The sequence below is a fragment of the Somniosus microcephalus genome, chromosome 11, assembly GCF_052327205.1.
Source record: "Somniosus microcephalus isolate GS21.2 chromosome 11, FLI_Smic_1.0, whole genome shotgun sequence".
NCBI classification, from domain to species: domain Eukaryota; kingdom Metazoa; phylum Chordata; class Chondrichthyes; order Squaliformes; family Somniosidae; genus Somniosus; species Somniosus microcephalus.
The window spans coordinates 8417054-8444621 of NC_140997.1; the positions used below are offsets into that span (position 1 = coordinate 8417054).

The 27568-nt window shown below is 47.3% G+C and overlaps 1 protein-coding gene across 2 annotated transcripts in view; it reads right to left on the reverse strand.

Annotated features, from left to right (window-relative positions):
* Positions 1 to 27568, reverse strand: part of LOC147110287 (protein kinase C beta type) — a 354049-nt gene that overhangs the window by 53998 nt on the left and 272483 nt on the right. For both annotated transcript variants that reach the window (XM_086000116.1, XM_086000115.1), the window contains exons 6-9: positions 24387 to 24543; positions 23380 to 23514; positions 7688 to 7787; positions 408 to 554 (exon numbers count right to left, since the gene is read on the reverse strand). In XM_086000116.1, coding sequence (XP_085856242.1) covers positions 408 to 554; positions 7688 to 7787; positions 23380 to 23514; positions 24387 to 24543 — 539 coding nt within the window. The remainder of the gene's footprint in view (positions 1 to 407; positions 555 to 7687; positions 7788 to 23379; positions 23515 to 24386; positions 24544 to 27568) is intronic.

A 27568-nucleotide genomic window follows, 5' to 3' on the forward strand; every position in this document is an offset into this window, starting at 1 on the left:
AGAAGGTCGGGGTTTCTAGGCCAACACTTCAGTGCTGAGGGAGTGCTGCACTGTCAGAGGTGCCGTCTTTTGAATGAGACTTTAAACCGAGGACCTGTCTGCCCTCTCAGGTGGGCATTAAAGATTCCACGGCACTATTTCGAAGAGGAGGAGAAGGGGAATTCTCCCAATTCTTGACCTCAATCCCTCAACCAACATCACTAAAAAAACAGATTATCTGGTAATTATGTCATTGCTGCCGCATTTCCTACATTACACCAGTGACTAAACTTCAAAACACCCTGGAGGAAATTCTGGGAGATGTTTCCCAACTTGTAATGCGTTGAGCAGGGATTGTGCCAGTGTAAGTTGAGCATGCTGCTTCCCATACAACAGTGACAGAGCCCGTGGGGCAGTGTGACTCTTACCTTCCCGAAGCTGCCCTTCCCCAGCACCATCAAGAAGTTGAAGTCAGTCAGCCTCATCCGATCCCGGTTGCCATTGTTGTCAATTTTGGACCATGAGCTGGATCTCTTCTCCTCCGCCGCCTTAGAACCCGGCCCAATCTTGGCTCTCTGGACATAAAATAAAATAGCAGCTAATAATAAAATTGTGGGCGGGGCCAGTGCTGCCCGAGGGGTGGGCGGGGCCAGTGCTGCCCAGGGCTGGGCGGGGCCAGTGCTGCCCGAGAGGTGGGCGGGGCCAGTGCTGCCCGAGGGGTGGGAGGGGACAGTGCTGCCCGAGGGGTGGGAGGGGCCAGTGCTGCCCAGGGGTGGGAGGGGCCAGTGCTGCCCGAGGGGTGGGAGGGGCCAGTGCTGCCCGAGGGGTGGGAGGGGCCAGTGCTGCCCAGGGGTGGGAGGGGCCAGTGCTGCCCGAGGGGTGGGAGGGGCCAGTGCTGCCCGAGGGGTGGGAGGGGCCAGTGCTGCCTGAGGGGTGGGAGAGGCCAGTGATGCCCAGGGGTGGGAGAGGCCAGTGCTGCCCAGGGGTGGGAGAGGCCAGTGCTGCCCAGGGGTGGGCGGGGCCAGTGCTGCCCGAGGGGTGGGAGGGGCCAGTGCTGCCCAGGGGTGGGAGGGGCCAGTGCTGCCCAGGGGTGGGCGGGGCCAGTGCTGCACAGGGGTGGGCGGGGGCAGTGCTGCGCAGGGGTGGGCGGGGCCAGTGCTGCCCGAGGGGTGGGAGGGGCCAGTGCTGCCCAGGGGTGGGAGGGGCTATTACAGACAAGGGTTGGGAGGGGCCGGTACAGCCCGTAGAGGAGGTGGGTGGGACTATTATCCCAAGAGTAGAAGCAGTTTGGGGTGGAGTCGTTCAGTAGGAGGGGCTATGACGGAGACACGGGAGTGGATAGCGCCAAGATGGAAGCACAAATGTGAGGGGTGGGAACAGAGCCTCCAGGAGTGAGCACTGGTGGAGGTAGATCTCAAGGAATACTGGGGGAGGGGGATACTGTTACATCAGTGGGCGGCACTGGGAGCAGAGCCCCAGGAATAGGAGGCAGTGGGAGCAGAGCTGCAGGAGGCACTATGGGAAATGTCAAGGATGGAGCATCAGGAGTCAGGTGGTGTTGGGTGAGGTGAGGTGGTGTTGGGTGGGGTGAGGTGTTGTTGGGTGGGATGGGGTGGTGTTGGGTGGGGTGAGGTGTTGTTGGGTGGGATGGGGTGGTGTTGGGTGAGGTGAGGTGTTGTTGGGTGGGGTGAGGTGTTGTTGGGTGAGGTGAGGTGGTGTTGGGTGGGGTGAGGTGGTGTTGGGTGAGGTGAGGTGGTGTTGGGTGAGGTGGTGTTGGGTGGGGTGAGGTGGTGTTGGGTGGGGTGAGGTGGTGTTGGGTGGGGTGAGGTGGTGTTGGGTGAGGTGGTGTTGGGTGGGGTGAGGTGGTGTTGGGTGGGGTGAGGTGGTGTTGGGTGAGGTGAGGTGGTGTTGGGTGAGGTGAGGTGGTGTTGGGTGAGGTGGTGTTGGGTGGGGTGAGGTGGTGTTGGGTGGGGTGAGGTGGTGTTGGGTGGGGTGAGGTGGTGTTGGGTGAGGTGAGGTGAGGTGGTGTTGGGTGAGGTGAGGTGGTGTTGGGTGAGGTGGTGTTGGGTGGGGTGAGGTGAGGTGGTGTTGGGTGGGGTGAGGTGGTGTTGGGTGGGGTGAGGTGGTGTTGGGTGAGGTGAGGTGGTGTTGGGTGAGGTGGTGTTGGGTGGGGTGAGGTGAGGTGGTGTTGGGTGAGGTGGGGTGGTGTTGGGTGAGGTGAGGTGGTGTTGGGTGAGGTGAGGTGGTGTTGCGTGAGGTGGGGTGGTGTTGGGTGAGGTGAGGTGGTGTTGGGTGGGGTGAGGTGGGGTGGGTGAGGTGGTGGGTGAGGTGGTGTTGGTTGGGGTGAGGTGGTGGTGGGTGAGGTGGTGGGTGAGGTGGGGTGGGGCGAGGTGGTGTTGGTTGGGGTGAGGTGGTGGTGGGTGAGGTGGGGTGGGGCGAGGTGGTGTTGGGTGGTGTTGGGTGGGGTGAGGTGGTGTTGGGTGAGGCGAGGCCCCAGGAGTGGGAGTGGCTGGGAGATGCACAGTGTGGGAAAAGCTGGGGGTCACAGGGCGTGTTTGGGAGGGGATGCCGTGGAAGGTGCTGGGGTTGAGCTCCAGGAATGACGGGGCTGGGGTGCACATTGTCGGAAATGCCGAGGGTGGGGTGGCACTGGGAGCGGTTAGAGTGAGACTGTGTGGGGATGTGAGAGGTGCACCGTTGAAGTGCTGGCTGAATGCAGCTGACTCCAGTGTAATAGTGACAGCAGGGCAATCATTTCATTGCAAGCGATAAAATCAAGAACAAAACAACAGATGCTGCACAAATCAATGAGAATAACCATTTAAAGTGATCCAACCTTTAATCAGCATCATTCAGCCGAGCTCTCCGATCAATGCTGTTTCTAGTCTTCACAAAATTCAAGCAACATAAACAACACAACAGTGTAACCTCCCTGAATGCTTCACCAGAACTCTTCCTCCTGAATAGGATTCCAGCCTGTAACTCACTCCCGGGTATCTGTTATTCTATATATAAACCCCCCGAACCCCTCGAGTAGATTCCAGGCTGTAACTCACTCCCGGGTATCTGTTATTCTATATATAAACCCCACCGAACCCCTCGATTAGATTCCAGCCTGTAACTCACTCCCGGGTATCTGTTATTCTATATATAAACCCCCGAACCCCTCGATTAGATTCCAGCCTGTAACTCACTCCCGGGGGTCTGTTATTCTATATATAAACCCCCCAAACCCCTCAATTAGATTCCAGCCTGTAACTCACTCCCGGGTATCTGTTATTCTATATATAAACACCCCGAACCCCTCGATTAGATTCCAGCCTGTAACTCACTCCCGGGTATCTGTTATTCTATATATAAACCACCCCGAACCCCTCGATTAGATTCCAGCCTGTAACTCACTCCCGGGGGTCTGTTATTCTATATATAAACCACCCCGAACCCCTCGATTAGATTCCAGCCTGTAACTCACTCCCGGGGGTCTGTTATTCTATATATAAACTCCCCCGAACCCCTCGATTAGATTCCAGCCTGTAACTCACTCCCGGGGGTCTGTTATTCTATATATATAAACCCCCCGAACCCCTCGATTAGATTCCAGCCTGTAACTCACTCCCGGGTATCTGTTATTCTATATATAAACCACCCTGAATCCCTCGATTAGATTCCAGCCTGTAACTCACTCCCGGGGGTTTGTTATTCTATATATATAAACCCCCCGAACCCCTCGATTAGATTCCAGCCTGTAACTCACTGCTGGGTATCTGTTATTCTATATATAAACCACCCTGAATCCCTTGATTAGATTCCAGCCTGTAACTCACTCCCGGGGGTCTGACCCCTCAATTAGATTCCAGCCTGTGACTCACTCCCGGGGATCTGTTATTCTATATATAACCCTCACTGTAATATTCCCACAGCAGTGTGGGGCTGGTGGAGTGATAGATACAGTGGAGTGTCAGAGTGAAGAATGTATCCTCGCCCCTAATGAATAGAATTTTCTGCACTGTCCAAACATTCCCCCTCCCTTGGAATTGAGTACAGTCAGTTATCAGTGAGCAGCCGGCAGCAGTCACTGCACCAACACCAGGATAAATGAGGAGTGTGAGGCAGTGAGCACAGCAAATAAAGGTTACTTAGCAGACTGATGGGCAGAGATGGGTGATGTGTGCGCAGACAGAATTTCAATTAATTGTATAGATAAATGCCGCAGGCCGTACAATCCATTTTTCTGAAGTACTGACAACAAATGCTGGTCCTCTGGGTCATTCATTGGACAAACTGTCCATCACCAGCATTTCCTTACATTGTAAATAACACTGGAAAAAATAACTTTAATCTGCCTGCAACACATGCATTGCAAAAAGGCATCTTTTCAACCTTCCTCTTCTGGTCCCCTTGATCTCCAAATACACCATCTCGCACGGTCTCCCTACATCCTCCCGTATTACCCAGGTAATATATTCACAGCTCACTCTGTCCAACTCTGAACCCACATCAAGTTTAGTGGATGCAGGTCACTGCAAGTTACAGGCTGGAATCTAATCGAGGGTTTATATATAAAGCTCTGCAGTCCTGCCACATCCAGTCGTGAATGGTGGTGGACCATTAAACAACTAACGGGAGGAGGAGGCTCCATGAATATCCTCATCCTCAATGATGGTGGAGCCCAGCACGTGAGTGCAAAAGACAAGGCTGAAGCGTTTGCAACCAACTTCAGCCAGAAGTGCCGAGTGGATGATCCATATCGGCCTACTCCTGAGGTCCCCACCACCACAGAAACCAGTCTTCAGCCAATTTGATTCACTCCACCTGATATCAAGAAACGGCTGAGCACACTGGATACAGCAAAGGCTATGGGCCCCGACAACACCCCAGCTGTCGTGCTGAAGACTTATGCTCCAGAACTAGCCGTGCCTCTAGCCAAGCTGTTCCAGTACAGCTACAACACTGGCATCTATCCGACAATGTGGAAAACTGCCCAGGTATGTCCTGTCCACAAAAAGCAGGACAAATCCAACCCGGCCAATTACCGCCCCATCAATCTACTCTCAATCATCAGCAAAGTGATGGAAGGTGTCATCGACAGTGCTATCAAGCGGCACTTACTCACCAATAACCTGCTCACTGATGCCCAGTTTGGGTTCCGCCAAGACCACTCGGTTCCTGACCTCATTACAGCCTTGGTCCAAACATGGACAACAGAGCTGAATTCCAGAGGTGAGGTGAGAGTGACTGCCCTTGACAGCAAGGCAGCATTTGACCGAGTCTGGCATCAAGGAGCCCTAGTAAAACTGAAGTCAACGGGAATCAGGGGGAAAATGCTCCACTGGCTGGAATCATACCTAGCACAAAGGAAGATGGTTGTGGTGGTTGAAGGTCAATCATTACAGCGCCAGGACATCGCTGCAGGTGTTCCTCAGGGCAGTGTCCTAGGCCCAACCATCTTCAGCTGCTTCATCAATGACCTTCCCTCCAACATAAGGTCAGAAATGGGGATGTTCGCTGATGACTGCACAGTGTTCAGCGTCATTCGCAACTCCACAGATAATGAAGCAGTCCATGCCCGCATGCAACAAGCCCTGGACGACGTTCAGGCTTGGGCTGATAAGTGGCAGATAACATTCGCGCCACAGAGGTGCCAGGCAATGACTATCTCCAACAAGCGAGAGTCTAACCACCTCCGCTTGACATTCAATGGCATTACCATCGCCAAATCCCCCACTATCAACATCCTGGGGGTCACCATTGACCAGAAACTTAACTGGACCAGCCACATAAATACTGTGGCAACAAGAGCAGGTCAGAGGCTAGGTATTCTGCGGTGAGTGTCTCACCTCCTGACTCCCCAAAGCCTTTCCACCATCTACAAGGCACAAGTAAGGAGTGTGATGGAATACTCTCCACTTGCCTGGATGAGTGCAGCTCCAACAACACTCAAGAAGCTCGACACCATCCAGGACAAAGCAGCCCGCTTGATTGGCACCCCATCCACCACCTTAAACATTCACTCCCTCCACCACCGGTGCACCGTGGCTGCAGTGTGTACCATCTACAGGATGCACTGCAGCAACTCGCCAAGGCTTCTTCGGCAGCACCTCCCAAACCCGCGACCTCTTCCACCTAGAAGGACAAGGGCAGCAGGCGCATGGGAACACCACCACCTCCAGGTTCCCCTCCAAGTCACACACCATCCTGACTTAGAAGTATATCGCCGATCCTTTTTCGTCGCAGAGTCAAAATCCTGGAACTCCCTACCTAACAGCACTGTGGGAGCACCTTCACCACACGGACTGCAGCGGTTCAAGAAGGCGGCTCACCACCACCTTCTCAAGGGCAACTAGGGATGGGCAATATATGCTGGATACCCTGATCCCATAAGCGAATAAAAATTAACAAATACCCGGGAGTGAGTTACAGGCTGGAATCTAATCGAGGGGTTCGGGGGGTTTATATATAGAATAACAGATACCCGGGAGTGAGTTACAGGCTGGAATCTAATCGAGGGGTTCGGGGGGTTTATATATAGAATAGCAGATACCCGGGAGTGAGTTACAGACTGAGATCTAATCAAGGGGTTTGGGGGGTTCACATATAGAATAACAGATACCCGGGAGTGAGTTACAGGCTGAGAGCTAATCGAGGGGTTCGGGGGCTTTATATATAGAATAACAGATACCCAGGAGTGAGTTACAGGCTGGAATCTAATCGGGGGGTTTATATATATAGAATAACAGATACCCGGGAGTGAGTTAAAGGCTGGAATCTAATCGAGGGGTTCGGGGGGGGTTTATATATAGAATAACGGATACCCAGGAGTGAGTAACAGACTGGAATCTAATCGAGGGGTTCGGGGGGTTTATATATAGAATAATGGATACCCAGGAGTGAGTTACAGACTGGAATCTAATCGAGGGGTTCGGGGGGTTTATATATAGAATAACGGGTACCCAGGAGTGAGTTAAAGGCTGGAATCTAATCGAGGGGTTCGGGGGGGTTTATATATAGAATAACGGATACCCAGGAGTGAGTTACAGGCTGGAATCTAATCAAGGGGTTCGGGGGGGTTTTATATATAGAATAACGGATCCCCAGGAGTGAGTTACAGGCTGGAATCTAATCGAGGGGTTCGGTGGGGGTTTATATATAGAATAACGGATACCCAGGAGTGAGTAACAGACTTGAATCTAATCGAGGGGTTCGGGGTGTTTATGTACAGAATAACAGATACCCGTGAGTGAGTTACAGGCTGTAATCTAATCGAGGGGTTCAGGGGGTTTTATATATAGAATAACGGATCCCCAGGAGTGAGTTACAGGCTAAGATCTAATTGAGGGGTTCGGGGGGGTTTATATATAGAATAACAGATACCCGGGAGTGAGTTACAGACTGAGATCTAATTGAGGGGTTCGGGGGGTTTATATATAGAATAACGGATCCCCAGGAGTGAGTTAAAGGCTGGAATCTAATCGAGGGGTTCGGGGGGGTTTATATATTGAATAACGGATACCCAGGAGTGAGTTACAGGCTGGAATCTAATCAAGGGGTTCGGAATTAGTTACAGGCTGAATGTTAAGATTCTGTGGTCATGGTCCTTTCATTGCACCTACAGGGATGTCAGCACTCTTTGCCTTAGTTAGTCACAGTGTGTTATACAGACCACTTCCTCCAGCTCTCCTTCTGAAACTGGTTCTCTTTTGTGACTCACCTCAAACTTCTGCCTCAGCTCCTCATTTCCTTCAATGTCCTCTTCAGGTGGCACGGGCACGTTGTAGTATTCTCCTTCCTCCTGGCTCAGCAACTTGTACCTGTGCAAGAAGAGATTTATTTTAATCTTCAAACTGGCTGAGGCCTATCTTTTCGATACAGGTACAATCCAGCAATCTCAGCTTTTTGTTTAAACATTTCACAAAGCGAGTAAAGGCCAATTCATCTCTCGAATGTAAACGCGTTGAGTGTTGATGCTGCATTTCCTGATTGGGGCCCCATGTCTTCAGCAACTAGGACTGGAGCAGGGTTCCTTCTCCACAGCAGTGCTGTAATTGCTCCGCTAACCTGCACACATTCCCCAGTACAGGTGGGTGCTGAAGAACAGCTGCAGACAGGTTGCACAAAGAGTTTACTGCCAGAGTGCTGCCAGGGGACGTCTAGGTGAGCGCATCGAGATAACAACATGAAACTTCACCACGAAAATATATCGCAGGTGTGTAAAAGTCGGAGAGCCAGGTGGTGAAGGATAGATTACTAGAGCCTAGTCTTCAGTCGCTTACAAGCCTTTATTTACAGAGACACACATTATATACCATGCACACCCCCCAAGATAAGCTCCCTCACATCCCGAGCAGGCTCCCATATACATGAACACGAGAGGCCCCAATTAATATCCACCACATGAATACAATTAACAGATTCCCTTCTCTCTTTAAATAAAATTTTAAAATGTATATGATACAACCAAAATTTCAAAAAATTAAAGACTTCCTTTTTCTGTACAAAGCATTACAATGCGAGACGATCCTTCTCCAGGAACCCTAATAATTTCTTCGTACATACACTTCTTTTTGTAAAACAATCCGACAGTTGATGGCTAAAATCCACCCATTTAATTTTAGAGATTTCCTTTCTCTACAGCATTTGTTTCAAGCAATATTTCAAAATTCTCAACGCATATACATTCCATTGAGAAATAAAAACTCCGTGGGTAAAGTGATCCATCTGTGGCTAACTAAAGAAGTTAAGGATTGTATTAGATTAAAAGCAGAGGCTTATAATGTTGCAAGAACAGTAGTAAGCCTGAGGATTGGGAGAGCTTTAGAAACCAGCAAAGGATGACCAAAAAATTGATAAAAAGAGAGAAAATAGAATATGATAGCAAACTAGCAAGAAATATAAAAACAGATTGTAAGAACTTCTACATGTATGTAAAAAGGAAGAGAGTAGAAAAAGTAAGTGTTGGTCCCTTAGAGGCTGAGACAGGAGAAATTATAATGGGGAATAAGGAAATGGCAGAGACTTAAAAAAAAATTGTATCTGTCTTCACAGTAGAAGACATAAAAAGCATACCAAAAATAGCAGGGAACCAAGGGGCTAATAAGACTGAGGAACTTAAAGTAATTAAGATCAATAGAGAAAAAGTACTTGAGAAACTAATGGAACTAAAAGCCGACAAATCCCCTGGACCTGATGACCTACATCCTAGGGTTCTAAAAGAGGTGGCTGCAGGGATAGTGGATGCATTGGTTGTCATCTTCCAAAATTCCCCAGATTCTAGATCAGTTCCCGCGGATTGGAAGGTAGCAAATGTAACCCCACTATTCAAGAAAGGAGGGAGAGAGAAATCAGGGAATTACAGGCCAGTTAGCCTGACAACAGTCGTTGGGAAAATGCTGGAATCCATTATCAAGGAAGTGGTAACAGGGCACTTAGAAAATCATAATATGATTAGGCAGAGTCAACATGGTTTTATGAAAGGGAAATCGTGTTTAACAAATTTATTGCGTTTTTTGAGGATGTAACTAGTAGGGTAGATAAAGGGGAACTAGTGGATATAGCATATTTGGATTTCCAAAAAGCATTCGATAAAGTGTCATATAAAAGATTGCTATGCAAGAATAGGGCTCATGGGGTTGGGAGTAATATATGGATAGAGGATTGGTTAACGGACAGAAAACAGAGAGTAGGGATAAATGGGTCATTTTCAGATTGGCAGGCTGTAACTAGTGGGGTGTTGTAAGGATCAGTGCTTGGGCCTCAGCTATTTACAATCTATATTAATGACTTAGATGAGGGGACAGAGTGCAATGTATCCAAGTTTGCTGATGATACAAAGCTGGGTGGGAAAGTAAGCTGTGAGGAGAACACAAAGAGCCTGCAAAGGGATATAGACAGGCTAGGTGAGTGGGTAATAAGGTGGCAGATAGCGTATAATGTGGGGAAATGAGAGGTTATTCACTTTGGTAGGAAGAATAGAAAAACAGAATATTTTCTAAATGGGAGAAACTATTAATTGTTGGTATTCAGAGAGATTTAGGTGCGTACAGAAAACAAAGTTAGCTTGCAGGTACAGCAAGCAATTAGGAAGGCAAATGGTATGGTGGCCTTTATTGCAAATGGTTTGGAGTTCAAGAGTAAGGAAGTCTTACTACAATTGTACAGGGCTTTGGTGAGACCACACCTGGAGTACTGTGCACAGTTTTGGTCTCCTTATCTGAAGAAGGACATACTTGCCTTAGAGGCAGAGCAACAAAGGTTCACAAGATTGATTCCTGGGATGAGAGGGTTGTCCTATGAGGGGAGATTGTGTAGAATGGGCCTATACGCTCTCGAGTATAGAAAAATGAGAGGCGATCTCATTGAAACATGAGATTCTGAGGGGGATTGACAGGGTAGATGCTGAGAGGTTGTTTCCCCTGGCTGGAGAGTCTAGAACTAGAGGCATAGGGGAAAAAATTCAGTATCGCCCCGTTTGGGGCGCCATTATCGGCCGTGCGCAAAGTTTAGCGCCTGGCGCTAATTATCGCCTCAGACGGCAAACTTGGCTTTTATCGCTCCACAATTGTAAGGAAGGATATTAGCTCTGATGATGTGGAATCTGTATGGGTAGAACTGAGAAATACCAAGGGGCAGAAAATGTTCATGGGAGTGGTATATAGACCTCCAAACAGTAATGCGGAGGTTGGGGATGGCACTAAAAGGGAAATTAGAGAAGTGTGCAATAAAGGCACAGCAGTCATCATGGGTGACTTTAATCTACATATAGATTGGGCTTCTTCTTCTTATCGTGTCCACAGACAGTCTATACATAGCCCAGCCAGAACTGGACACATTTTTGCGCCTTGTTGTTGAATTCGGCAAGATCTGCAACAGTGCAGGGTTCCTCTAACGATGGGCATTGCAGGAGATGTTGCATAGTCTGTGCCTCAGTTCCACATTCACAAGTTGTCGGGCTGGTTGAATATCCCCATTTGCTTAGTGACACCTTTGAGCAACCTACACCGGTCCCAAGTCTGTTAAGGCACTTCCAGGTTGCCCAGTTGCAATTCGCTCCTGGGGGAAGGCTTTCATCAAGTAAAATTTCCATCGCTGGCGGTTGTTCAAGACTGGCGAGCCGGTCTTTCCACAAGGCGATGCGGGCTTCAGATGAGGTTGATTGTAATGGAACAACACTGTTCATGAAGCTCTTTCTTGACTTTAGGCGGCTGGGTGTAGGTGTATGACAATGCAGAGGGTGTCTCTCATCTGATGTTTGACGGAGTCGCTCTTTCTTGCTGGCTACCGTTCTTCTTATATCAGGGGGAGCGATACCCGCCAGGATATATAGGCTGTTGGTGTTTGTTGGTTTTAAGCAACCTGTGATAAATCGGCAGCTTGCATTCAGAATGGCATCCATCTTCTTGGCATGAGTAGGCCTTTCCCATGCAGGGCAGGCGTATTCGGCAGTGGAATAGCAAAGAGCAAGTGCACTGGTTCGCAATGTTTTCGGGCTTATTCCCCATCTTGTGTTAGTGAGCTTATTCAGGATGTTGTTTCGTACGCTCACTTTTGCCTTTGTCTTCTCGATGTGGTTCTTGAAGGTGAGGCATCGGTCAAGGGTGACTCCTAAGTAGATAGGGTGCTCGCAATGCATCAGTGTTGCTCCACTCCAGGTTACTTTCAGCTGGCGTTTGGCTTCACGGTTTCTGAGGTGGAATGCACAAACTTACGTCTTTGATGGGTTTGCACGAAGGTGGTTTTCTTCATAGTAGGATTTTAGTCCCTCCAAGGCCTCAGAAAGCGTTTTCTCCACGGTGTTAAATCAGTGCTTTGGGCAGTGACACATAAGTCATCAGCATATATAAAACGGCGTGTAACACCGTCTATAGGTTGGTCATTCGTGTCGATGTTGTACAGCAGCGGTGCAAGCACGCTTCCCTGAGGAAGACCATTCTTCTGAATACGCCACCTGCTGCGCTTCCCACCTAGTTCAACATAGAGCCGGCGATTCTGAAGCATGCTTTCTAACAGCTCTGTTAAGTGAATCTCTTTTGTCATCTCTAGAATGTTGCAGAGGAGACGTCTATGGTTCACTGTATCGTCTGCTGCTGACAGGTCTACAAAAACAGCACCTGTTACCATCCCTTGCTCAAAACCATCTTCGATGTGTTGTGTGAGGTTGAGCAGTTGGCTTGTTGTTGATTTGCTGGGGCGGAAACCTGCTTGCTCTGGAATGATCTTCTCATCTACAGTTGGTGCTATCCTATTGAGTATCAGGCGTTCAAACAGCTTATAGGTGTGGCAAAGCAGTGAAATTGGCTGAAAACTCTTAGGATCTGAGGGATCTTTTCCAGGCTTTAATAGTGCTATTACATGTGCCTTCTGCCAGATATTAGGTATGAGGCAGGAAAGGATGCCCCGGAGCATGGTACATCGGCGAGACCATGCAGACACTGCGACAACGGATGAACGGACACCGCGCAACAATCACCAGGCAGGAGTGTTCCCTCCCAGTCGGGGAACACTTCAGCAGTCAAGGACATTCAGCCTCCGATCTTCGGGTAAGCATTCTCCAAGGCGGCCTTCGAGACACACGACAACGCAAAATTGTCGAGCAGAAACTGATAGCCAAGTTCCGCACCCATGAGGACGGCCTCAACCGAGATCTTGGGTTCATGTCACGCTACATGTAACCCCACCTGACGCAGGGTCATCCAGACTCGAGTCGACATTGGCTTGTTCTCTCTACACAGATGCGGCCGGACCTGCTGTGATTTCCAGCAAAAAAAATGTTTTTTGTCTTTTTTTGTTTTTCATACAGACCCCAGCATCTGCAACATTTGACCCCTTGTGACCCCACCTCACTGTTCTTTGATGTAATGTTTTCCTGACTGACCTGTTTGGACACCATTCACACCTTTGATTGCTGTGATTATCTCTCTGCCGAGGTGCGATAAATGGCAGTTGTAAAGATTACCTGTAAACATCTGACATTATTCTCTGACTATATAAGCTGTGTCTTTATGCATTTCTCCACTTCACCTGACGAAGGAGCAGCGCTCCGAAAGCTTGTGATTTCAAATAAAGCTGTTGGACTATAACCTGGTGTTGTGTGACTTCTTACAGATATTAGGTAGCTTGTGTGTTGCCAGACAGTGGTTGAACAATTGTAGGAACCAAATTAGTAACAATACTGTGGAGGAGGAATTCCTGGAGTGTTTATGGGATGGTTTCCTGGACCAATATGTCGAGGAACCAACCAGAGATCAGGCCATCTTAGGCTGGGTATTATGTAACGAGAAAGGATTAATTAGCAATCTTGTTGTATGAGGCCCCTTGGGTCGGAGCGATCATAATATGATCGAATTCTTCATTAAGATGGAGAATGAAGTAGTTGACTCAGAGACTAGGGTCCTGAATTTAAATAAAGGAAACTATGATGGTCTGAGGCGAGAGTTGGGTAGGATTGATTGGGGAATGTCACTCAAAGGGTTGACGGTGGATAGGCAATGGCAAACATTCAAAGACCGCATGGATGAACTACAGAATTTGTTCATCCCAGTTTGGCATAAAAATAAAACAAAAAAGGTGACTCAACCGTGGCTAACAAGGGAAATTAGGGATAGCATAAGATCCAAGGAGAGGACATATAAATTGGCCAGAAAAAGCAGTAAACCTGAGGATTGGGAGCAGTTTAGGATTCAACAAAGGAGGACAAAGGGATTAATTAAGAAGGGGAAAAATGAATATGAGAGTAAGCTTGCAGGGAACATAAAAACTGACTGTAAAAGCTTTTATAGATATGTGAAGAGAAAAAGATTGGTGAAGTCAAGCGTAAGTCCCTTGCAGTCAGAATCAGGGGAATTTATAATGGGCAACAAAGAAATGGCAGACCAATTAAATACATATTTTGGTTCTGTCTTCACAAAGGAGGACACAAATAACCTCCCAGAGATGTCGGGGAACATAGGGTCTGATGAAAGGGAGGAACTGAAAGAAATCAGTATTTGTAGGGAAATGGTGTTAGGGAAATTGATGGGATTGAAGGCCGATAAATCCCCAGGGCCTGATAATCTACATCCTAGGGTACTTAAGAAAGTGGCCCTAGAAATAGTAGATGCATTGCTGATTATCTTCCAACATTCGATGGAATCTGGAACAGTACCCATGGATTGGAGGGTAGCTAATGTTACCCCACTATTCAAAAAAGGTGGTAAAGAGAAAACGGGGAATTACAGACCGGTAAGCCTGACATCGGTAGTGGGGAAAATGCTAGAGTCCATTATAAAAGATGTAATAGCAGAGCACTTGGAAAACAGTGACAGGATTGGACAAAGTCAACATGGATTTACAAAAGGTAAATCGTGCTTGACTAATCTACTGGAATTTTTTGAGGATGTAACTGGTAAAATAGATAAGGGAGAACCAGTGGATGTGGTGTATTTGGACTTTCAGAAGGCTTTTGATAAGGTCCCGCATAAGAGATTAGCGTGTAAAGTTAAGGCACATGGGATTGGGGGCAAGGTATTGACTTGGATAGAGAACTGGTTGGCAGACAGAAAGCAAAGAGTTGGAATAAACGGGTCTTTTTCCGAGTGGCAGGCAGTGACTAGTGGGGTACCGCAGGGATCGGTCCTTGGACCCCAGCTATTCACAATATATATTAATGATCTAGACGAGGGAACTAGATGTAATATCTCCAAGTTTGCAGACGACACAAAGCTGGGTGGGCGTGTGTGCTGTGAGGAGGATGCAGAGAAACTCCAGTATGATTTGGACAGGTTGGGTGATTGGGCAAAAGCATGGCAGATGCAATATAACGTGGATAAATGTGAGGTTATCCACTTTGGTGGCAAAAACAGGAAGGCAGATTATTATCTGAATGGCAATAGGTTGGGAGAAGGGGAAGTGCAACGAGACCTGGGTGTCCTTGTGCACCAGTCGCTGAAGGTAAGCATGCAGGTGCAGCAGGCGGTTAAGAAGGCAAATGGTATGTTGGCCTTCGTAGCGAGAGGGTTTGCGTACAGGAACAAGGATGTCTTGCTGCAGTTGTACAGGGCCTTGGTGAGACCACATCTTGAGTATTGTGTGCAGTTTTGGTCGCCTTATCTGAGGAAGGATGTTCTTGCCATGGAAGGAGTTCAGCGAAGATTCACCAGGCTGATACCTGGGATGGCAGGAATGACGTATGAGGAGAGATTGGGTTGATTGGGCTTGTACCTGCTGGAGTTTAGAAGAATGAGAGGGAATCTCATTGAAACTTATAAAATTCTGACAGGACTGGACAGACTAGATGCAGGAAGGATGTTCCCGATGGTTGGGGAGTCCAGAACCAGGGGTCACAGTCTAAGGATAAGGGGTAGGCCATTTAGGACAGAAATGAGGAGGAATTTCTTCACCCAGAGAGTGGTGAACCTGTGGAATTCTCTACCACAGAAGGCAGTAGAGGCCAATTCATTAAATATATTCAAGAAGGAGTTGGATATATTTCTTAAGGCTAAAGGGATCAAGGGGTATGGGGAGAAAGCAGGGACCGAGTACTGAAATTGGATGATCAGCCATGATCGCATTGAATGGCGGAGCAGGCTCGAGGAGCCGAATGACCTACTCCTGCTCCTATCTTCTATGTTTCTATGTTCCTGGAGGTGATTGGAGTGCTAAATCAGGTACTTCACACCTGTCTTAAGGCGCAAAGGCCGAGGAGCGAGGCGCTACCTCAGAGCGCTGGCGAAGCTCATGTGATGTCAGTCAGCAATGGAACACAGACACACCGGCGTCGGCCAGTTCTTAAAGGGGAGTTCTGACGAAAGGTCATCGACCTGAAACGTTAACTCTGTTCCTCTCTTCACAGATGCTGCTTGACCTGCTGAGTTTCTCCAGCATTTTCTGTTTTTATCTTAAAGGGGAGGGTCGATCTTGCTCTCAATCCACATCCTGCTCATTGCAGCCTTGAATCTCGGCCTGGAGAGACCTGTACATCAACTCTGCTGGAAAGAACAATGGAGAAACCCAGGGAAAGAGCTCAGAGTGCAGCCCCCACAGTCTCTTATAAATCGATTCAAGGAAGGGCAAATCAAAATGAACCTGCAAAGTGCTGCTCAGTACCCAAAACTCCTTCACACAGCGTTGAATCTCTCCAGAAGTCTCTCTCTCTCTTTCTCAGAATGCGTGGTGCAAAAATGTCACCAAAGAAAAAGGCAGGAAGCGGTCGCCTTTAAATAGCGCTCCCCCAGTCCCTTTCTGACTGAAAACGCTCCCCTCAACCTGTCGCTGCTAGCGGCAGGCGGTAAGGCAGGAGGCGTCACTCAATATCTGGTCTGGGGCGCTAGCGGGGCGTTGCACACTCAACTGACGTCACGATCTGCCGGCGCAGGAGATCGTGGCGGTAGTGTTTAGCGCCGCCACAAAATGTCTAGTTAATTTCATGAGCGGCACAAACATCGCCGTGCCCGGGCACTAGTTGCTTTGCGCCTCATTAGTGCCCTCTTAAGACGCTAACGGGAGGCGCAAACCAACTGAATTTTCCCCCCATAGTCTCAGGATAAGGGGTCGGCCATTTAAGACTGAGATGAGGGGGAATTTCTTCACTCAGAGGGTTGTGAATCTATGGAATTCTTTGCCCCAGAGGGCTGTGGATGCTGAGTCGTTGAGTATATTCAAGGCTGAGATAGATAGATTTTTGGACTCTAGCGGAATCAAGGGATATGGGGATTAGGCGGGAACGTGGAGTTGAGGTCGAAGATCAGCCATGATCTTATTGAATGGCGCAGCAGGCTCGAGGGGCCGTATGGCCTACTCCTGCTTCTAATTCTTATGTTCTTATGTTCAGCCAGCAAGGTGAATCCGTAATCTATTTTCTCTCACATTTTTCGTAGAGTACATTATCCCACAATGAACGACAGTATACACATTGACTGTTATGTTGTCAATCTTCAGTACTCCCATTGTACAGGATGTCACTCAAGATATTTGCCAAATAGAATCCCATATTCACTGCCTCCACAAGAGCGAATGTTCCAGCAGCCAGAGTACTTTTAACAACCCGTATTTTCTTAGCTTCCCAAGCTAAAGGACATTTCCCATTCTCACCCATAAGAAACCCCATGAAACCAGCTGCACGAGATACCCATCAGGAAGATTAGCACGTGAAGCATTGCTATAAATAACTATCTTCATGTTCGTTGGGTCACCCAAGGATGGGAACTTAAGGATGCATTTATCCAGATTTAATTTTCGTAATGTTTTACTTGCCCTTAAAACATTCTCTACTATGGGGTGTTTCATTGAAGTGCTTAACTCCAACACATCAAAACTAGCATCTGGTCTAGTCTGAGTGCACAACCAGTTCAACTGACCAATCAAGCTTTGCAATTGCTTAGTCTCTTCTTTAGATATAACCTCACCTTTCTGTGATGACCTAGTACGATTAACTGCGATGGGAGTAACATTCTCTAAATAGGACTGTTGATTTAAAGTTATTGCTTAATATCTAAACCAATATATTTAAAACCCCCACAGGCCTGACTCACAATTTTAAATTCTACTCTAATCTTATTAATGACAAATTTCTCAAATTCCACAGTACCACCCCATAAGAAATCATCAACAAGCATCATGAAGGGCAGCACGGTGGCATAGTGGTTAGCACTGTTGCCTCACGGCGCCAGGGACCCGGGTTCAAATCCAGCCTCGGGTGACTGTGCAAACTCCACACAGGCATTCTCCCCGTGTTTGCGTGGGTTTCCTCCGGGTGCTCCGGTTTCCTCCCACAGTCCAAAGATGTGCGGGTTAGGTTGATTGGCCATGATAAAAAAAATTGGCCCTTAGTGTTAGGGGGGATTAAATACGTGGGGTTACGGGGGTGGGATGGCTGTCGGTGTAGGGACCGGGTGCTAGAGTTTGGATGATCAGCCATGATCTCGTTGAATGGCTCGAAGGGCCGAATGGCCTACTCCTATCTTCTATGTTTCTATGAAGTTCCTAAGAGTTTTCCTTTATGGTACCAATAAAACATTGTAAGATCTGATTTTAGTTGAACACAACCCATTTTCAGCAAAACAGATCTCACCGGAAAATACCATACCCTGGAAGCATCGTTCAGGCCATCGACGCATTTGTTTAATTTCCATAGTTTTCCTCCCACATCTGCTGCCTCTTTAGGCGGTTTCAGAAACACGTCTCTCTGAAAAGTATTGCCCTGCAGAAATGCAACTTGTCTGTCGATTGACCGACACTCCCATGAATACGTGGCCAAAAGAGCCAAAAAGATTTTTTATTACTTTTCCAGCAGCGGGAGAGTCCACTCCAACATCTGTATCGCCCAGTTTCTCTTCAAAACCCGCAGCTACCAACCTTTCTTTAGCCTTACAAGTCCCATCTGCAAGGACTTTTTCAGTACAAACCCATCTATGTGACAAAGTTGGTTGACCCTTATCTGGTACCTCAGAATAAACTCCAAATTCTTTCCAACTATCTAACTCTCTTTGTTTTACCTCTCTTACTTGTTTATCCTCATGTTTATTGGCAGCCACCAAAACTTCATAGAAACATAGAAGATAGGAGCAGGAGTAGGCCATTCGGCCCCTCGAGCCTGCTCCGCCATTTAATGAGATCATGGCTGATCATCCAAATTCAGTACCCTGTCCCTGCCTTCTCCCCATATCCCTTGATCCCTTTAGCCTTAAAAAATATATCGGATTCCTTCTTGAATATATTTAATGAATTGGCCTCAACTGCCTTCTGTGGTAGAGAATTCCACAGGTTCACCACTCTCTGGGTGAAGAAATTCCTCCTCGTCTCAGTCCTAAATGGCTTACCCCTTATCCTTAGACTGTGACCCCTGGTTCTGGACTCCCCCGCCATCGGGAACATCCTTCCTGCTTCTAGTCTGTCTAGTCCTGTTAGAATTTTATACGTTTCAATGAGATCCCCTCTTATTCTTCTAAACTCTAGCGAATACAAGCCCAATCGACCCAATCTCTCCTCATACGTCATTCTTGCCATCCCAGGTATCAGTCTGGTGAATCTTCACTGCGCTCCCTCCATGGCAAGAACATCCTTCCTCAGATAAGGCGACCAAAACTGCACACAATACTCAAGATGTACTTCATGATCATGAGGGCTTCTAGTTCTGTTACGTGACTGTTCTGTGGTCTTTGTTTCATTGTCTGATCTATTCAAGCTATGGCCTCTGCTTCCTCTTCTATGTCTGTAGGGACTCCTACTGCGAGATCTCCCTATTGGAGGCTCTTTCTGTAGTTAGTGATCGTTTTCTGACGTGAGAGTCACTTCCGGACTCCCTGTTACTACTTGGACTGCACTTTTTTACTTTCCACTCTTTCACCCCATTCTGTCAGTCCATGGACCTCGCTTCTTGGCCATCACCCTGAACATTCAACCAAAATTTAAACCTAGCAGTAACTTTTCCTGCACGTCTCAAAATTGTCGCATCTCTCCATTCATTAAACCCCTCTGGAACATATGTCACCCATGTACCCTCTTTGGGTAATTGTTCTGTGGATGTGATAGCTCTGTCATGTGTGTCATGATCACTCACATTACCACTGTCCAGCCCTTGATCCACCTCACTCTGTTCCTCAGGACCCTCATCAAAAAAGGCAGGAACATCTGAGGTACAAGGTGCCTCGTTTACTTCTATCAACTGCTCAGAGTCCGAGAATTTATATTTTATTCCAATTAATCGAGAGAAATTAACCTTAACAGTTTGATTGCCATGCTTGACAAGTACTGTCTTACCATCACGACCTATTACCTTACCAGGGCCTTTCCAGTCCCTATGACCCTCTCTTTTATAGTATACCAAATCTCCTGAATTGAACTCTATCTCAGATGGTCCAATACGATACCTCAGTGCTTTACGAATTTTCTCTGAATACTCAGCCTTGATAAAAGCCTGTATCCCTGCATGCAAAGTGACATGAATCAGTCATTCATGAAAGAAAGACTTATGAAATAATACTGAGTGGCCTACGGGTGGCGCTGTCCAGGGAGAGTATAAATACTCGGACACGGGCCCAGCTTGCGCAGGACATTCTTAACAGGAACTAGTGAAGGACACAACTAGACCTCCATGTTGTAAAACAGTTGATTAAAGCTTTGTTTAACGCTTAGACCAAGTGCCTAGTAGTTTTCTTACATCACAATGCATTTAAATGCTCAGGAAAAATGGCACTAATTATCTTACCTTCTAGAGCAGGAGGGTTATCGCAAAGAAAAGATAATTTGGGATTGCGCCCATAGACTGGTTGGTAAGGACTATACCCTCCTACCATCTGAAGAGAGTTCTTTGCCTGAACAGCCCATGCTAGGGCAGTTGACAATTTACATTCTGGTCCATCAGCCAACATTTATGCACCATGTTGTCAATCACAGCACGATTCCTTTCACAAAGATCATTGCTAAAAGGGCTCTCAGCTGCTACATTCATGCCAAAGATATTCATATTCTCACACATATCTCTGAACTCCTCGTTAGCAAATTCACCTCCATTATCGGTCAAACACTTTGCTGGAGTCCCAAGTCCAGTCCCTATCCATCCTTCTCTTTACTATATATTAGTGTAGAAATACTAATTTGTCCCATACCTTTAGATCCATGGCAACTACCTCGTTAAGGTCACATGCCATTGGAAGACTTACAGTAGACATGGGGGTGTTGTTCTATACTTCTTACAGATTTCACCGTTCTCACTAATCTCTTCCATTAGCCTCGTATATTCCTCATCAACTACACCTGCATCTTTTAGCAGGATTTTTATAAATGCTGACAAGTAGGGTGGGCAAATTGTCCACGTAATTTTATGACAATTTGTTTTTTTTCCTCTTTCATCCTCATCGGCTGATGCCATTAATATTTGCCTAACACTCTGCTGAGAAACCACAGGTTTTGTGAAGGGGATACAATAATGTCCTGACTGGGTAAACTGCAGATCAACCAATTTCACAAAAATAATTGCCTTATCGTGTTCCATGTCAAGTTTCATTTGTGCCTTTTTCATGGAAAAATTACTCAAAAGCATAGGTATCGCACTAGAGACTACATCCGTACTAATAAAATGGCTCACTGCAACTATCTTACATGGAATTACCACTCTCGAGTGACCTCAAGGGGTCGTCATCGCCAAACCTAAAGCATGTAGTACTTTTATATTCCTTAACCTTGCATTGATCATCACTACTGAGTGAATCAAGATAACATTTGAACCAACCTACCCCGCATACAGTTGAAATACATGCACTATCTAATTCCGCACAATTAAAGGAGTCCGCGACGAATACATTCATCACAGGATTAAAACTCCTTGTGGCCAGTATAATCTGCTCATATTCATCATTATCTTCATCCTCTTCCCCAGAATTACTTTCTGCATGTGTCATTTCAAAGACCCTGCATCTTCATTCTAGGCGATTCGCTGCATAATGATACTTAGAGTCACATCTAAAGCATCTACTGACTTTTCCTTGGGCATTCCTGGAATTCATTCGCCCATTATTACTGTCCCAATTTTATCATCTGTTGCTATAACTGGATTTGCTGTAGGTGCTTTCATCACCATTCTGTCTGTCTGTAATCCTTCCGTTACTATTTCGAAACCGGGTGACCATCGCATCTCTATTCTTTATGTCACAGCGGAATGCCTCACTTGTTCCATGAAGGCTGAAGGGAATGACTGTTTCCCCAGGAATTTTGTTTAAGGCAGCAGACATCTGATCCAACAGAGTCTCCTTTTCCGAGAACTGGACGCCAGTCAGGACCAGTTGCCTGTCCATGAGACACTTTAGCACAATCTAGTAATTTAAACACTTGTACCAATCCAGGGATTCCTAAATTGAACTTTGTCAACCTTTTGTACAATTTGTTAAAGTCCACGAAATACTCTTCCATTGAATGACCGTCAGTTTCCCGAAAGCTATCAAATTCTGACCAGGTCTCAGGCATTTAACAGGTCATCTTTCTTGTAGACTTTATCCAGGAATTCTATTAGAGAGTCAAAACCTTCATCATTATCCAACTGAGTTGCATCCATCTCATAAAATACCTTACTTCTTATTTTACTTTGTTGGGGAAGCGACACTGCCAATGCCGTGCCTTGTTTTCTCTTTGAGGACAGTAGTAACCCGAGTCCATATATCAACCTCATTCTTCCACTGGTCATATGGTTCAAACTCCAGAACAGCGCAGGTGAATCATACCTCGACAATTTAAACTTGCTTTCTTCCAACCTCCACCTTTAGGCAACCATTCTCTGCTACCATGTAAAAGTCGGATGGCCATGTGGTGAAGGATAGATTACTAGAGCCTATTCTTTAGTCGCTTACAAGCCTTTATTTACAGAGACACACATTACATACCGTGCACCCCCAAGATGAGCTCCCTCACTTCCCGAGCAGGCTCCCATATATATATAGAAAATACACACATGAACACAAGAGAGTCCCCAATGAATACCCACCACCTGAATACAATTAACAGGTGTGTGCATTCCAGGTGAGGACGGGATCTAGCTGGGCTCCGACACCCGCTCAGCTGAGGCAGGAGAGGGCTGCTAGCCCAAGTTACTGCAGCCCAGGAAGGAGTCACTACCTTGGGTGGACAGACACTGAAAAACTCCCGGCTGCAGGGTGGGAGGGGACACTGGATCATTTTGAAATCATTCTCTCCCCTCACTGAGGTCAGGAACCATGAAACACGACACTCCAGGACTAACACTGCCACCGACACAGCTGCACTCAATCAATACTGTTTAAAAGTGAAATCCTTATGACCATCAGGGATATGGAGCAAAGGTGGGTTAATGGAGTTGAGGTACAGATCAGTCATGATCTTATTGAATGGCGGAGCAGGCTCGAGGGGTTGAATGGCCTACTTCTGCTCCTATTTCTTATGTTCTTATGTTATGATCGAACTGAATGGCAGAAAGGCTTGAGGGGCTGAGTGGCCTCCTCCTGTTCTTATGTAGTGAGTGACATGAATCAACTGAGCGGCCTGCGGGTGGCGCTGTCCAGGGAGAGTATAAATACTCGGGCATGGGCCCAGCTTGCGCAGGACATTCTTAACAGGAACTAGTGAAGGACACAACTAGACCTCCATGTTGTAAAACAGTTGATTAAAGCTTTGTTTAACGCTTAGACCAAGTGCCTAGTAGTTTTCTTATGTCAGTGAGTTTTACTGATGAGTGGGAAGTCGGGAGATCAACTGCGAAGTAACTCTGTCCCTCCCTGTGGCCAGTGTGGTTAAAGCTGCATTCTATGGCCATTCGAGGACCTGATGTTACCCCAACCACTGAGCTTATAATAGGAAACAACACTGTCGTAAAGTGCCTGACAATAACACGTTAAATGGAGCTTCTCAGTTCTGTCAGAGAAAAAGTAACGTCACGATGTGAGAGAGGAACATTCTTCCACTTACCAGCCATTGACCCCAGCTTTCTGCAGCTCAGAGATTCCGAAAGACAGGGATCCCATGAAATCATTCCTGGTGGTTAGATCCCAGTCCCATATTCCAATAGAAAGCCTCCGATCCTTATCAGAATCCTTTAGATTGCTGTTGGGGGAAAATAGACGTTAGGGGGAAAGGGAGTTATTGGAGGAACTGTACAGAGACCAGGGTGCCAGACCATGAGCACAGAACTAGAGCAACATAGCTTGAGAGTGAATAAGCCTCCCGTAAGACTGGGGATTACAAAACCCAGGTCCCTCAGTAACAGCGTGAAGCAGATTCCCACTGAAAGCAGCTGAGGCCAGGTTTAAAAAAAAATTAATTCTTGGGATGTGGGCGTCGCTGGCAGGGCCAGAGTTTATTGCCCATCCCTAGCTGCCCCTTGAGAAGGTGGTGGTGAGCCGCCTCCTTGAACCGCTGCAGTCCCATGCAGTGAAGGTGCTCCCACAGCGCGGTTCCAAGATTTTGACCCAGCAACGATAAAGGATCGGCCAATCTATCTCCAGGTTGGGATGGTGTGTGACTTGGAGGGGAACTTGGAGGTGGTGGTGTTCCCATGCACCTGCTGCCCTTGTCCTTCTAGGTGGAAGAGGTGGCGGGATTGGGAGGTGCACCAAAGAAGCCTTGGCGAGTTGCTGCAGTGCATTGTGTAGATGGTACACACTGCAGCCACGGTGCGCCAGTGGTGGAGGGAGTGAATGTTTAAGGTGGTGGATGGGGTGCCAATCAAGCGGGCTGCTTTGTCCTGGATGGTTAATGTGATCAAAAAAAAAAGGATCTGGATAAATATCTGGTTGAGAATGGGACTGGAGTTTATAACAGTGAGGAGACACAGACACACATGTAGCCAGGGTCAGTGCTCACCCCACCTCCCCTCGTTCAGTTAGTCGGACCCTGATGTCACTCGTGCTCACACAATGAACTCTCTTTGTTTCTAGAACTTTCTGTACAGTTTCCATGGTGTTTTATGCCCTTACAATGTGAAGAGCTCGTTCCAGGCTGGGTTCAGGGAGCATCTGATGGTCCGGGTTTTCTGCTTGCTCTCACTCTTGGGATCGGGGATCAGTTTCAGCTTCACGTATGGATCTGATAGGCCATTGGGGTCCATGGGAACCAGGTTCCTAGCCTCTTTCACTGTTATAAAATATAATTCAAACAGGAAGCAAGTTTAAAATAAGATACGTATCAGTATTGTAGGTGTTGTTTCACTTCAATAAACATCAACGTTTCATATCAGTTTGAATATGTGATTTGGGACAATTCCTCCAACAATCAGTGACAACAGACAATGAGAATTATACAGCAGTTGGCCCATCTTACCTGTGCTGAATCAATTAATTAGAGTCTGTGTTCCCAGCTTTGATTTATTATAATCATAACGTCACATTATTTGAGATATCAGCAGGACAGTGTAGAGGGAGCTTTACTCTGTATCTAACCCGTGCTGTACCTGCCCTGGGAGTGTTTGATGGGACAGTGTAGAGGGAGCTTTACTCTGTATCTAACCCGTGCTGTACCTGCCCTGGGAGTGTTTGATGGGACAGTGTAGAGGGAGCTTTACTCTGTATCTAACCCGTGCTGTACCTGCCCTGGGAGTGTTTGATGGGACAGTGTAGAGGGAGCTTTACACTGTATCTAACCCGTGCTGTGCCTGCCCTGGGAGTGTTTGATGGGACAGTGTAGAGGGAGCTTTACTCTGTATCTAACCCGTGCTGTACTTGCCCTGGGAGTGTTTGATGGGACAGTGTAGAGGGAGCTTTACTCTGTCTCTAACCCGTGCTGTACCTGCCCTGGGAGTGTTTGATGGGACAGTGTAGAGGGAGCTTTACTCTGTATCTAACCCGTGCTGTACCTGCCCCGGGAGTGTTTGATGGGACAGTGTAGAGGGAGCTTTACTCTGTATCTAACCCCGTGCTGTCCCTGCCCTGGGAGTGTTTGATGAGACAGTGTAGAGGGAGCTTTACTCTATATCTAACCCGTGCTGTACCTGCCCTGGGAGTGTTTGATGGGACAGTGTAGAGGGAGCTTTATTCTGTATCCAACCCGTGCTGTACCTGCCCTGGGAGTGTTTGATGGGACAGTGTAGAGGGAGCTTTACTCTGTATCTAACCCGTGCTGTACCTGCCCTGGGAGTGTTTGATGGGACAGTGTAGAGGGAGCTTTACTCTGTATCTAACTCGTGCTGTACCTGCCCTGGGAGTGTTTGATTATGAGGGTCAGGTCTCAAATTTTCGATTAATATTTTACCGCTGGCATTTAAAAAAAAATCAGAAGCCTTAGGTGGCTGAAAGGGAAAGTGTTCTGATCCCCAGTTGCAACATCCCTCCCCTTAATGAGCACAACACAAACCACCAAAACAGTATCCTGTGCCTGTGATCCAACATTTTGTAGGATTTAAATAAATAAATGATTCTCCGGTTTGATAAAGAGCTGCTTGAAGAATCTGTTCCCATTTGATTCCAAAAGACTCCTTTTGTTAAAGCACAACAGTCGCACAGGGAACACACATTGAAAGGGAGACACATTTAGTACTGATGTCAGAGCCTCGTCACAAGGACAGATAAGCAGGTGGAATGGAATTACGAGTAGTGTTGGGGGGGGGCGGGGGGAGGCTAAAAGTCCGAAACACAGAGTGACACCTTGTGACAGTCACACACAAACCAAACTCTGACACATCGCAGAGAATCAGCAAGTTCTGTGCTGTTGCCCCCTCTGGTGGTGGTAGTGGCAGACAGCAGGCTGGAAATCTTCAGCCCAAATTCTCAAAACATTCAGATAGCACCTGATCACGTCTCTCAGAAACATTCAAACACGTCTCACATACAACAAACTAAAAGTGTAGTCACTGTTATGTAGACTGCAGCCATTTGTGCACAGCAGGATTCCACCAACAAGGACGAGATGAACGGCCAGTTAATTGGTCTTCTGGAGCTGTTAGTTGAGAGGGGAGCTCTGGGAGAACTCCCTGCTGTTTTCCAGTTCAGCCAATGGGATCTTTAACATTGACCTGGGCCATCAGATGGGACCTTGGTTTAATGTCTCACCTGAGGAATGGCAGAAAGCAGCACCCCCCTCAGTAATTCAACAATAATGTGTATTTAGATAGCGCCTTTAACGTAGTAAAACGTCCCAAGGCGCTGCACAGGAATATTATAAGACAAAAAATTTGACACCGAGCCACATAAGGAGAAATTAGGGCAGGTGACCAAAAGCTTGGTCAAAGAGGTAGGCTTTAAGGAGCATCTTAAAGGAGGAGAGCGAGGTGGAGAGGTTTAGGCAGGGAATTCCAGAGCTTGGGGCCCAGGCAACAGAAGGCACGGCCACCAATGGTGGAGCGATTATAATCAGTGATCCTCAAGAGGACAGAATTAGAGGAGCGCAGATATCTCGGGGGGTTGTGGGGCTGGAGGAGATTACAGAGATAGGGAGGGGCGAGGGCCACGGAGGGATTTGAAAACAAGGATGAGAATTTTGAAATCGAGGCGTTGTTTAACAGGGAGCCAATGTAGGTCAGCAAGCACAGGGGTGATGGGTGAACGGGACTTGGTGTGAGTTAGGACACGGGCAGCCGAGTTTTGGATGACCTCAAGTTTACGTAGGGTGGAATGTGGGAGGCCAGCCAGGAGTGCGTTGGAATAGTCAAGTCTAGAGGTAACAAAGGCAGGGATGAGGGTTTCAGCAGCGGATGAGCTGAGGCAGGGGCGGAGACGGGCGATGTTACGGAGGTGGAAATAGGTGGTCTTTGTTATGCTGCAGATGTGTTCAGAAGCTCATTTCAGGGTCAAATATGACACCAAGGTTGCGAACAGTCTGGTTCAGCCTCAGACAGAAGTTAGGGAGAGGGATGGAGTCAGTGGCTGGGGAACGGAGTTTGTGGCGGGGACCGAAAACAATGGCTTCGGTTTTCACCGGAACATCAACGGAGATTGCGCGCTCAAACTCTACAATAACCTTTTGCCCCACAGGAGAGAGTGAAAACAACTGAGTCAAACTGGCACAAATCTATCTATCTTTAAATAAATAATACGTGTATTGTGTGTGTGTTTGTAAGCTTCTTTAGTCTCGATTAGATTTCGTGTTCAGAATATTGTCAGCGGTGCCTCTTCCGAGGAGGGGGCACCTGTAGAGCCGTCTTTCCTGTTAGTGGCGTATTGGTTCA